The 13,590-nt window shown below is 39.7% G+C and overlaps 1 protein-coding gene across 2 annotated transcripts in view; it reads left to right on the plus strand.

Moving 5' to 3' along the window:
* LOC146866404 (serum albumin-like) overlaps positions 1-13,590 on the plus strand; it is a 462,125-nt gene that overhangs the window by 205,678 nt on the left and 242,857 nt on the right. For both annotated transcript variants that reach the window (XM_085636474.1, XM_085636475.1), the window contains exon 7: positions 1,434-1,563. In XM_085636474.1, the coding sequence (XP_085492600.1) occupies positions 1,434-1,563 (130 nt within the window). The remainder of the gene's footprint in view (positions 1-1,433; positions 1,564-13,590) is intronic.

Below are 13,590 nucleotides of genomic sequence, written 5' to 3' on the forward strand. Positions count from 1 at the left end.
ACAGAAACTTACACATACTTAGTCTTTTAAACAATCACTTATAGAAACACATACTTATTCATACAGGAACTCTTCCAATCTCTCACTCTCACATATACTCACTTATATACACCAATAGTCAAATATACTAGTTTAAAACATATGTAGTTACTCATAAAGACACTATTGAGACAGTCATTCACTCACTAACACACCCATGCACACACTCATCCACCCATACAGTCCTGCACACATGCTGTCTTCAACACATACAAACAGAGAGTCACTCATTCATGCACCTATGCACTATGTAATACCCCCCACCGAACCATACAGACACTCAGACACTCATACTGATACTCAAAAAACCAACTAATAACCTATATAGACACTCATGTAGCTACTCACCAACCCATGCAGCCACTTATACACAAAGTGAGAGACTGATACAGATATTTACATATTTAAACATTACTCACTAAGCCATGTATTCACTAAGATACACTTAATCAGTCAGTTATACAATCAATTTTTCAAAAACAAATCATCCATTTAGACACTTATATACCTATTTATTCTTCCATCGACCTTGAGATATACATATATAAAACATATGTAATTTTCAGAAAAACACACGTTCACTGGATGATGTCATCAGTGATGTAATCAGTGATGTCATTTGAGATGTCATCAGTGATGTCATGAGTGATGTCACTGACCATGTCATGAGTGATGTAATATGTGACGTCATCAGCAGTGCATTGAGGGTGCGCAAGTTATAGTTAGCTGAACTAACTATAACGGGGGAATTTCAATGGTTTATACGAGTGAAAAGTCCAGCTAACTATAACGCCCCTGAAACCTATGATTTTTTCAGTGAATTTCTATGGTTTTTTAAATGCTAATTCCTAACTATAACGTGCCTGAAACCTATGGTTTTTTCAGTGAATATATATATATATATATATATATATATATATATATATATATGAATATTGTGTCAAAGTAAATTTAGTATCATTGCAAAAACACTTTCAGTAGAATTCTCTCGTAAAAAAAAGAATTGTTAGAAAATGTGTCCGCAAAATCATTTTGCAAACTTTTTCACCTGAGGCTACATTTTTGCTGAGTTTACAGAACTTTACAACTGAGTCCACTTGTTTCAAGAAGAAGCAGCACTAGGAATTGCGTACAAATTGAATAAGAGTCACTGTAACTTTAAAGAATGATGTTCTTAAATCAGTGGCCTTGCAACAGTGCCATGGACCCTAGTTCAAACAATCTAAATGAGCATCCGACCTCTGTGCAGTAGCAAAAGACATCCATATTTTGGCAAAGTGGGCCCGTCCCAGGCCTAAGCCACAGTACCAGAGTATCTCCTGCTCCACTGATAGCCATGCCACTGTCTTAAGTTCATACTTTGATACAAAATATATTTTGCAAATGTTTTCCAGAGTAGCTATCCATTTGAGCCAACAATTTCCAAAGACTTCATTTGAAGATGTGCTTGACATGGTGCAGGAAATTGCACATAAGTACCTAGATTGCTGCCACGGGGACACAATGCAGTGCTGGATTGATATGGTAAGCACTTTAAAAAAAAGATTTTTAAGTATGTAAATAGCTTTTAGAATTGAAGCATTTGCTTGTCTTAATTGCTACAGCTTTAAGTTTATTTAAAGAAATATGTATCATAATCCAATCCAAAGGGTCAGAATTAGAAGTTATCATATTTTTATATTGAGCTCCGGAGAAGGGTGTGCAGCATACTCTACAAATGTCAGCCTTGCGGAATGATCGCCAATGTGTTATTGATAAGTGCCACTAACAGGAATCTGCATGTAATACTTTGGTGCAGATTAGATATGAATGCATTGTATGGTCATTTGAAAATGTGGCAAGTCTTTGCAAGTCCACTCTAAGGATGCACGTGCTTTTAGAGACCATGACTTTCACTTGCACTTTTACCCCTCTGTATACTTTGAGGAAGCCATGCAAGAACAGCAAACCCATTAAAGGCACTGTTCGAATGCAATTCACTGGTAGGACTACAATGTTCACCATGCGCAGTTGCTCTGTGAATAAAGTGTCTGTAAAGTGTAAAATGGAAAAATCTGGCAGGTACTCTGATGGGTTTATCTCGAGAAACAAATGACACATTAATCAGAAAGTAATAATAATTTGAACATTGGAATGCTGGGAAATCCATTGATGACACTGAAGTTCCTCTAAGCTAATAATAGCTGGTATAAGCCTTCTGTTCCATCCTTCCAACGTTTTTCTTTCTGTTTTTCCATTTTTAATTTTCAAAATTCAATCCTCAGTGGGTGGAATTTTCTAATAGCCTGTAGTCCTTCTGCATCAGGCTACACCAGGTGTGAAAGGAGCTCTCTCTTGTTGTAGACCCTCTTGAGTTCAGAGCCTTTAACAATTGGTATAGCCCTCATCAGTGGACAATAAGGCTTTATTAATTCATTGCAATGGTCGAGGTTTGCTGCTGCTCCTGCCAACACTCCTACTGCACCGGGCATCACAGGGGAGTGGCTGAGGGCAGCAGCAAGGGTATAAAAGCCCTGCTTACTCTTTGTAGTTATCCCTCCTTGGCCTTTTGCTAACCCCTTACCAGCAAATAGGAGGCTACTGATAGTATAATGGTGGGACAACAATTCAACTTTGGAATTTTTGTCAATTTACATCCATGCAAGTAAGTGACGTGTTTTATCCTCAAGTAGTTTACTGACTTCTTCTATAATTTAAGACATCACAGCTAATGCATCCTGGATCCTCTCTCAACCCTTCACACCCTTGACTCTTGTCCCTGTTTGCTTTTAACCTCTTTCATTGTGTATATGTTTTGTGTGAGACCAAATTTAGCATTATGGTTTGTGGGAAAGAAGTGCTCTTAACAACAGTCCTAGTGGACAGAGCTACCAACCATTAGTACTATCTCAGAAGTAGCTTGAGGATAAGAAGATGATGGTGGGTGATTTCAATGGACTTCTGTTCCTCTGTTCTCGTCCTTCTTTTAACTGAAACAGGACTTTTGTATGATGGGATATAGTAAAGTGAGCATGAAGGGGCATCATACTTCATTCATGAAGAAATGACAACACACATGAGACTCGAGTCAACAGCGTCAATATGATTTAATAAACTACATATGTTGAACTATTTCACAGCCCTAGGGATGAGTCTACCTCACCTAATTTGTTAGTCAAGCTGGTTGAACAGCCAGAGAATTTGTCTGAACAAACACAATCTACAAATATATCCCTCTGTTCGCCTACATATGATACCTTGAACAATTCCTCAAAAATTTGGAACCAATTCTGACTGTTGTTAATATTTCCTGCTGCAAAATGTTTTACCACCAGTGATTTCCAATTTTAACATTGTTCCTTTTTTGTTCAGTCTGTTTTATCTGAGCTTTTCCTATGGCATTGCCAGTAAAGTAGAGACCGCATGGACATTGAATGGCAATGTACAAAATATTGTCATGTTGCAGAGTATTTCAATATGAATTGTTTGCTGCTGCATTATTACAGCTTGTACAGTTGAAACAGTTCTAAGAAGGTGACATCCATGTTTTCTGTGAAGCCAAATATTTTAGTTGCAAGATTGATTGATGACTTCCTTCAGATTTTGAAATCTCTATGTTTAAATGGTCAGTTCTTTAATAAGGCAATTCATGTTTTCGTAAAGCAACTCTTCAAATAATAATCATCCCCAATCAGTTGTCAGTATTATATTATTTCATTCCTCTTTAAGCTCTGAATGAAATAATTTCACACATAAATCAATCCATAATAAGTATTTATATCCCTAATTTGAAAAAGATGTTCTCGAGTTACTTCTTGTGAGTTGTCAAATTATTTCTGCACAAACAAATCTGCGATATTTTTTTGATGCATACCTTCACAACGTACTTGCTCCATTATATTTAAATCTTCCTTATGTTTGTTACGGTTGCTTTCAATCATAAAAGCTACCTACGTTTGAGACCTCTTTTAAATTCTTCTGAATGACAATTTAATATAAGTAAGAGATTGTTTCTACCTTCCCATGTCCAAAATGTTTTCATTCATGCTCTGCATTGCTTAGTTCCAAATCCAGAAAAAGAATAGATCCTTTCCTGTGCATGCTGCAACATGAATTCAGTTCAGTTGTAATTCCTCTGTTCATGTCCACGTCAGAAAAATGTCATATATGTATTTTTAGGTCAGTTTACCACCGTTGATCTTCAAAAAGAATTCATTTTTATACATAAAGATGTTCACATAGGTTGGTAAAGTGTTGGCAACCACTGATGTTCCTGAAATATGAAAAACTGATATTTCCCACTGAAAATAATTAAAACACAATATCACATATAGTAAATGTATTGTGAAGACTTCTTTCACTCCAGTTGTTTCTTTTGTTTTCAAAATGAGCCACTAAGACTCTATCCTTTATTTATGCAGGAGGAAAGCATACAAACCCATAATATTTATTGTTTAAAAGACAAATGTTCACATTGTGTATCCAGAATTCTATCAGTTAAGGCTTTTCTATCAATATTCATTGGTTTAACCAAAGGTTGCAGAAAACATTTGTGTTTTCTGCTAGTGGCGGAGTATCAAATTTATATCAAATACAAAAGGTCATCAGGCTCTTATGTGCCCTTGGAAGCCTATTTCACTGGCAACAATGTATGCTCCTGCACTAAATATCTTTGAAGTGTCAGTAATGTAATAAAGTATCTTTGCCTGATTATGAGTGTTTTTAATCATTCCAGTGCTCCTTTAGTAGAGCCGTGTAATAAAATGTGGCTAGTATCTCTGTTGTTTAAATGCTCCAGTCATTGTATTCTATTAAAGCTCTATTTCCAAAATCTCTGGCCCAAAAGCATTAATGTGATTTCTTAATATTCATATAAGCTTTATGCTATCATCTTCTCTCTAATAAAAAACATATTATGTTTTTTATTTTTTATGAGGTACTTTAACAGGTCAGTCAATACAATACTTTCAAATACAATTAGAGGTGTATTTTCAACAGTAAGTGTGAATGTCAATTTTGGTTTATTTCAATGTCTTCTGGTAATGTTTGAAAAAGGATTTTTTTTAAATAGATTTACCCATATCTTGAAATGTTTCATTTTCACCACAAACACTGTGTCTGCTTTATTGGTGAGAAGTTCGGACTGGACTGTTCCCATTGGGCACAGGGTCAAAACTGATTTGCATATGGCTAAGTTCAAACTGGAATGGCATGGTGAGCAACAAAAAGATGGATTTTGACCCAGATATCTGTACTGGGGTGAATGAATGACATTGTTCTGCATTCCGTCCATCGATTGTTCTATTTGCATTTGTCACCCCGAGTGGGATGGGCATGCCCAGACTTGGGTCCCATGCTCTCTATGCCACTGGAGTCAAGCTATCCTGGCTGATGAGGGGTAAGCCCCCAAAACCGGTCCTAGGATGCTTGTTTCCAGTCCAGGGAGGACCTGGCCTGGCAGTTCAGGCTGGACTGTTCCCATTGGGCACAGGGTCAAGATTGATTTTCACATGGCTGAGTTCATACTGGTTTGGCTTGGTGAGCAAAACAACGATGGATTTATGCCCAGATCTCTGTACTGGGGTGAATGTATGACATTGTTCTACATTCTGTCCATCAATTGTTCTTTTTGCATTTGTCACCACGACTGGGACAGGAATGCCCAGACGTGGGTCCTGTGCTCTCCATGCCACTGGAGTCAAGCTATCCTGGCTGATGAGGGGTGAAACCCCGAAACTGGTCCTAGGATGCTTGTTTCCAGTCCAGGGAGGACCTGGCTTGGCAGTTCGGGCTGGACTGTTCCCATGAGGCACAGGGTCAAGACTGATTTGCATATGGCTGGGTTCAAACTGGAATGGCATGGTGAGCAAAACAACGATGGATTTAGGTCCAGATTTCTGTACTGGAATGAATGTATGACATTGTTCTGCATTCTGTCCATCAATTTTTCTTTTTGTATCTGTCACCCTGACTGTGACAGGTATGACCAGACGTGGGTCCTGTGCTCTCAATGCCACTGGAGTCGAGATATCCTGACTAATGAGGAGTGAACCCCCAAGACCGGTCCTAGGATGCTTGTTTCCCGCCCAGGGATGACCTGGCCTGGCAGTTCGGGCTGGACTGTTCCCATTGGGCACAGGGTCAAGACTGATTTGCATATGGCTGGGTTCAAACTGTAATGGCATGGTGAGAAAAACAATAATAGATTTAGGCTCAGATCTCTGTACTGGGGTGAATGTATATCATTGTTCTGCATTCTGTCCATCAATTGTTCTTTTTACATATGTCACCCCGAGTGGGACTGGTTTGCCCAGACTTGGGTCCCGTGCTCTCCATGCCACTGGAGTCAAGCTATCCTGGCTGATGAGAGGTGAAACCCTGAAACCAGTCCTAGGATGCTTGTTTCCAGTCCAGGGAGGACCTGGCCATGCAGTACGGGCTGGACTGTTCCCATTGGGCACAGAATCGAGACTGATTTGCATATGGCTGGGTTCCAAATGAAATGGGATGGTGAGCTAAAAAACGATGGATTTAGGCCCAGATCTCTGTACTGGGGTGAATGTATGACATTGTTCTGCATTCTGTCCACCATTTGTTCAATTGTTCTTTTTGCATTTGTCACCCCGAGTGGGACCTGTATGCCCAGACGTGGGTCCCGTGCTCTCCATGCCACTGGAGTCAAGCTATCCTGACTGATGAGGGGTGAAACCCCAAAACCAGTCCTAGCATGTTTGTTTCCAGGGCACAGGGTCAAGACTGATTTGCATATGGCTGGGTTCAAACTGGAATGGCATGGTGAGCAAAAAAATGATGGATTTAGCCCCAGATCTCTGTACTGGGGTGAATGTATGACATTGTTCTGCATTCTGTCAACCAATTGTTCTTTTTGTTATTGGTGAAAAAGACAGCCTTTTTGTCTGAATTTTCTGGCTTTTCAAAAGCTGCCTTCCTTTCTTTAAGAGACCTACTTCAGGTTTCTCTACTATGCCTTCTTGTTTAAAAGGCTTTCTTCTATCTCAATGATTTTATTGTACTAACATCTATAATGGTACTTGATTCAAGTCTAAACGTCTATGCTGCTGAATTGTTTGCATGCCTATTCTTGCTTTCCTTTTGGGATGTATTTACTCCATAATGCTGCATGCATACTCTTTATAATCTGCATTAACTCACTTCAGTTTCTCTGTGTTTCTTTGTTCAGTGTCCTTTCCACGGCTCTCAATTCTTTCACTACTAGCCTTAGACCATTCATCTTTATTTTCTTGCAAATTAGGTTTCAGCGTTTCATTCTCATCATCTAATTTCCCAACAGATTGTGAAGAGTATTTGTTTGCTAATAATATAAAGCTATGCCAAGATTTATCAGGTATCTGATACCATCCGACAAATTCATAGCTATATTTAACATAAAGTCGTTTTTGACAAATCTCTTCACCTCTTTGATTAAATAAAACATATAGGGCTTGATCTACAAAAGACTTTGCATTTGCAAAGTCAGTACAAATGACTCCTCCGTGTCCTATATGGAAAATCAGAAAGAGCCTGAACAGCACACCTTTGTATAGAAAAATCAGTCCAACATAAATGTAGGTTGATCACTGTATCCAAAATAACATGTACTCATCAGTACACGTGGGGAAGATCAGTTCCATTAATCAATAGTCTCCGTTGTTAAAGAATCCAAACCCCTTCAGTTTCAGTAGATTGTCATCTTTATTGTTAAAAAAGAAATCCCAGCACACGATCTATCCGACACGTGTTTCGTCTTTTACTAAGAATTTTTCAAGGCGATTGATGTATAACAACCATCACTGTTGGTACTTGTAGGTGACCGTAGGCAAATCGTCCAGTCAAACCGAAATAACGTTTGACTAAAGAAGACTGTGAATCTTGAAATAGTTCGTAGTTTCGAATAGAAATGTATACCGAATAATGAACGGCAAGCTTCAATCACGCTATAACCGGACGTGGAACAGTCCCGCGACAGAATAAAACGACTATATGGAAGACCAGGACCTGCTAGTTAATAACTGTAAGTCATAAGTGATGGAGATAGGTGACGGGCCAACCAAATCTTCCTGTCCCTAAACCAAATGCCTTCTCCTATTTAGGAGTCATGTTGGATGCCATGTTAAATTGGAGCTCTTTGACTAGAAGGAAACAGGGGGTCTCCTATGCGCTAATGCAGCTATCTCTAATTTTGGTTCCCGTGTGGGTAAAAACCTTTGGCGCCCTATTGCAGATATACAGATCTAGGTGCATATCTCAGGTTGTGTACGGTGGTGAGATCTGGGGTTATGCCACCCAGGAGGACCTTCAAACAGTGGAAAATAAGTTTCTGAGACGATTGTTATGTGTCCCACAGGGTACTGCTACTTATATTGTCCATAACGAATTGGGTGTGCCCTATATGACGGACTTGTTGTATTTTCTCATTTTATTTTACTTGCTTAAAGTTTGGTTAAGTGATGGGAGCACCCTAAATAAGGAGATATTAAGGGACTGTCTTGGCCTAGATGGTGCTCATACTATACCCTGGTTTAACTAAATACGGGATAGATTTATGAAATTAGGTAGGCCTTACCTATTTTTCACCCCTAATATTATTAGTAGAAAAGACCTGTCTTGGGCAAAGTAGTCCTTTTGTATATTGAGGGTGATGGAAAGGATGTGAGTTAAGGAAGCCTAGTGTGCGCAGACACATCCTTCTGAAAACATCTCCTTTCATGGAACCTTACCTTTTAGGGCCTCCTAGCTCATATGACAGTTTTTTATTGACCAGATTTCACCTTGATTTATTCCATCTTCTTCTTGCTCACCCTAGGAGCAAGAAAGACAAGATCTTTCTGCCCTGTGGCTGCGACGGTACGTCATCATAGGACATGCTTCATTTTTTAATGTTCAGTAGCAATTATGAGATGCCTAGGAAGTCCTTTTTATTCCCTATTTTAAAACAAGCCAATTTTCAACAAGTGCGTCCATCTTTTACCTTTTTATTAATGCTCTCAGGGAGCACTGTATGGCATGTTCTTAGCTTTTTAAAGGCGGCAGGAAGGCCTAGAGCATTGTGTGATTAATCACCAAGGGAGGGGGAGAATGCGACATAGAGCCTTCGTGTATATCTCTTAACTAATTTTATTGTAACTTTTATGTGTTTAGGTGCAGTATCTTTGACTTTTGTAAATTTTATTTGTATTGGTGATGTATTTTTGACTTTTATGGTTTTCATTACAAAAGCTGAATAAAGTTTTATTAATTGATTGATTGACTTTGTGAATGCATAGTCTAATTTCAAGATTTACAAAGGAGTGCAAATTCAGAGTACGTGCTGAAGTGCAAAGTTAATGAAAGTATGCCCTGCAACTCGTTAGCAAAAAGTGTAAAGTCGATAGCGGAAGCAAAACCACTTTGTGATTCACAATTGTAACATTTAAAAAATGCGAAGCTGGAGAACAACACTGGAACATTGCGAATCCTGGAAAGGAGGTCTGCTGTCACTTGCAGTCTTCCATCCCAGCATTTGCAAATTTTTGTAAGACGAGTCTTGATCCATTCATATTAATGAAATGGCATTTTGTAATATTTTGTAAACAGTCCCTTTGTATAGTGAAATATCTTAGCAACCCTCTTAGCTCAAAGAGGAGTCTGTTCACAGGGCAGTGCAAAACACTGTGATGTGACCTGCCTCTTTTGTCCATCTGGCTCTAGATGGTATATGACACAATTCAATAAGGCATATTTTGACAAGTTGCGGATAAAAAAATGAGTGAATCCTGTTGGAACTCCTATTTATGAACACATAACTGTAAAAGGAGTGCAACTAATTGAGGTAGCTTACTGGCTTTCAGTGTGTTTTTCATTATTGTGTTTGCAAGCATTTTGTGTATAATTAAACATATTATTTAAATAGTGACCTATTTCCAATTAGGATTACACATGATACATTAGATCTATGATCTAATACTGAGAACATATGAATATATATTTGAGAAAGATACATGTGGATTGGGTGGTGATAAACACTCCACTCTGCCAACAGAATCAGGAAGAGAATGAGGGCCTCATTTATGAGGCTCCTTGTGGCACCTTTGAGCCGTCGGAATGTCACTTTTTTGATGATCCGATGGCGCAATGTGCCATGGAATATTTGCAAGGCCACGTAAAGCCACTTTACGTTGCTCTTTACGGCCTTGGAAATATGTGCCCTTGCATGCAGAACACTGCGTGAAAGTGGCTTTCCATGGGTGTGGCTGTGGGTGTTTCCATGCAACACCCATGGAATCTGACACTTTTCGGATTTACGAGAAATCGTAAACCTGGGAATGCATCAGAATCTAACACCACTCCAGGGGAGGCGTTAGGGAGGCGCAATGAGGAGAAATGTTTTAATTTCTCCTCATTTTTTCCTTTTTCTATGTGTGCTGCAGAAAGAGGAAATCACCTCAATTGATGGATTTTGTGCAGGAAGGTGCCACTTCCTGCACAAAACCAATCAGCCCAGCAAGGGGCCTGCGTTGGCGCTTGGCAGCCCATTGTGTGCCAGCGCATAGGGAAAAGGACAGGAATGTTCCGTATCTCATAGATACAGTGCATTCCAGCCCTTTTCTTTTGACACAGGGCAGCGCATGAAGATTCCTTGCGGCGCTGCCCTGAACTAAAACCTCACAGGTGGGGCCCTGAATATTTTATTATAAATATATGCACTGCACACTGGCTTGCAGATGTTACAAGTTGTTTTCGAATGCACATATATAAAGTGACTTCAGACCTACATGAGGACATTTGCCTAGCTGCAACTGCAATCTGAGATGTAGAAGTGCATCACCCAAAATATTGAGCGAATGCTAAACGGCTAGACCATGTCCTGCCTGAAGGTGAACACAAGTGATACCAGATGTACTTCAGCATTATTGGAACTCATCAGTGGAACACAGCTTTGCTCCCTAAGGCTCATCAATCTTGGGAGCCAAGCAGTATTTTCCCTATAAAACATTTATTGAGGGACTTAGGGTCTGATTTAGAACTTGGCAAAAGCAATGGATTGATAACTTTAAAGTATTTCAAAACCACTAGTAATTACCATTGTCCATCATTTTTACCTGTTTTTGCAATTATAGACAGGGACTAAACACTTGCAAATCTGAATACATGCATTTATGATGAAATCATTCTTAGTTTAGCCAAAACTATACCGAAGTAACATAAGTGAAAAATGGATTGCTAATAATGTGGTCACTTGATGATATGATCTTGTTGTATGATATGATCATGTCTTATATTGTTTAATCAAGAAAGACTAGTTTAGTGAATAGAAATCTGATCTTTTGGTTTGGAAAACAAAGAACTGAGGACAGAGTGAAAAGAAAGCAGACAGAGGACATGCAAAAAGGGGAATAGTGGAAGAGGCAACAAAGAGAATGGTTTAGGAATAAGTTAGGAAAATGGAATAGACACAAGTAGAGATAAATCAAGATGAAAAGTGGGATAAAAGGAACCTTTAGAGTAGAAGAGAGGGAGAGGAAATGAATTGAAATGAAAGTACAGATGCCAAATAATAGGAATTATTGGACAGGAGAAATACAGAATGAGAGGGAGAAGGGAGTAGAGAACATATAAAATAACAAAGATAGTGAATGTGATCTGCAAAGTACTAATTACCTAAACCCATTACTGATTCTTAGCAACTAGCTAATGTGAAATCTAAAACTAAATACAAAGGGGCTTATTCACAAGCCCCTTACGCCACCGATGCATCTTAAGTTATTTACGCACCAGTGGCTTGTTTTGTTCCATATTTTCAAATTGACGCATCTAAGCAGATGCATCACTTACGACAGACCTGTATTGGAATGGATCTGCACCAGAACCGGCTTCCGACCATCTGTGCTGGCTCTCATCATCTGCCTCATACCACAGTACCTCCACTTGCCAAACACCCAACAGCTGCATCTGGAGATCAGATAGGGCTTTTATGCCATTTCTGGCGTCCCACATGTCCTGGGTGGTATATACTGCACACATGTGCAACTGGTTCCTCATGCTGCAACAGCCCATCTCTACCGCAGCAGGAAACACACCCACCCCATCAATGTCCAGCGATCATGGATCATTGGGGCCTCTATACAAATGTGTTGGCCAAATACCCTGGGAGTGTGCATGATGCATACATTTTCTGGCATTGCGTCATAAATGACAGCTTCCAGAATAGACAATATGGCAATGGTCTACTTGTAGGTAAGCAACATCACAATTCCCAACACAACCTCCAACAGCTAGAAATGGATGACATCCTACACATCTCTGTATCCAGAAACACTGATAGGCCCATGAGTATGAGGGTTGTGCCTCATACATGCACCATGCACCACAACTTGTGTACAGAAAACCGCCAAGTCACACAAGGCAACACACTAAAGCCACAATGGCTGTCGTAGAAAGGAGGAAGGGTATAGAGCTATGATTATCACCACAAAATGCAGTGTAGTATCACTGTGTGCAAGGGAGTGGTGACATGAAGGTTTGTGGGGGTCCACAGGACACTCCAATGGTTTGTCATGCATGTTTTGTATCCCACCACTGACCACTATGTGTTAACATGGACAAAGGCATGTATCATGTCTGATATGTCACCACCCACATGGGGACTAACTACTGACCAAAGATCAGATACCCCAAAGGCTAATACACACATGCAGTGTGAGCAGACACCATACAGTGGACAGGCCAACCACCAAATATACTTCACTGAAAAGTATATGGTCAATATTGTACTCAGCATTTTGAAGTCAACAATGTATCTTCCCCTGTCCAGCATTTTACATGTGTTTACCAATGTACAACTGTATGCCTAACACATCAGGGGAATATTTCTCAAGTAATGTGTATGACAATGTCAGGACACATAACACACACCCCATATCATGTATTGGTAGCCATGAGCTAGAGTATTGATATTGATATTGATATTTCTCCTACTCACTTACAGCTGACTGTAGATATGGCCTCCAGACATGGGTAATAACCCAATACAGACACCCCCAGACAGACCCAGAAAAGGCCTGCAAACAAGCACATAGATGAATATGCAATATAATTGAGTGAAGCTTTAGCCTGATGAAGGGCAGGTTCAGGTGTCTGCACATATCGGGGGCAGATTGCTCTACTCACCCGAAATGGTATTCAAAATTATTCTAGTGTGCGCCGTACTGCACAACATATTTGTGGGCACCAATGTACCCTGGGACAGTGATCAACAACCGCTGGACCCAATGGAGGATGATGAGGAGAATGAGGAAACCAATGGCAGAGACATCCTCAACACTGCTGCCATAATTCGTCGACGTACACACATGGTGCAACAATTTTTCTCATGAACCATATATCTGTAGATGGTCCCCCAACCAACACACCACTAAGGTTCTAAATAAAATAAAACTTTTACGAATATGAGGTGTCAGTGTTTTTGTGACCAGGCCATTGGACATCAACTGTATGACATATCAAATGCTAGTAATAGCCACCAAATCTGGTATTGGGATTGGAAGGCAAACACCAATGTCACTGCATTTTCAA

The sequence above is a fragment of the Triturus cristatus genome, chromosome 2_1 (genome assembly GCF_964204655.1).
Source record: "Triturus cristatus chromosome 2_1, aTriCri1.1, whole genome shotgun sequence".
In the NCBI taxonomy this organism is placed as follows: Eukaryota; Metazoa; Chordata; class Amphibia; order Caudata; family Salamandridae; genus Triturus; species Triturus cristatus.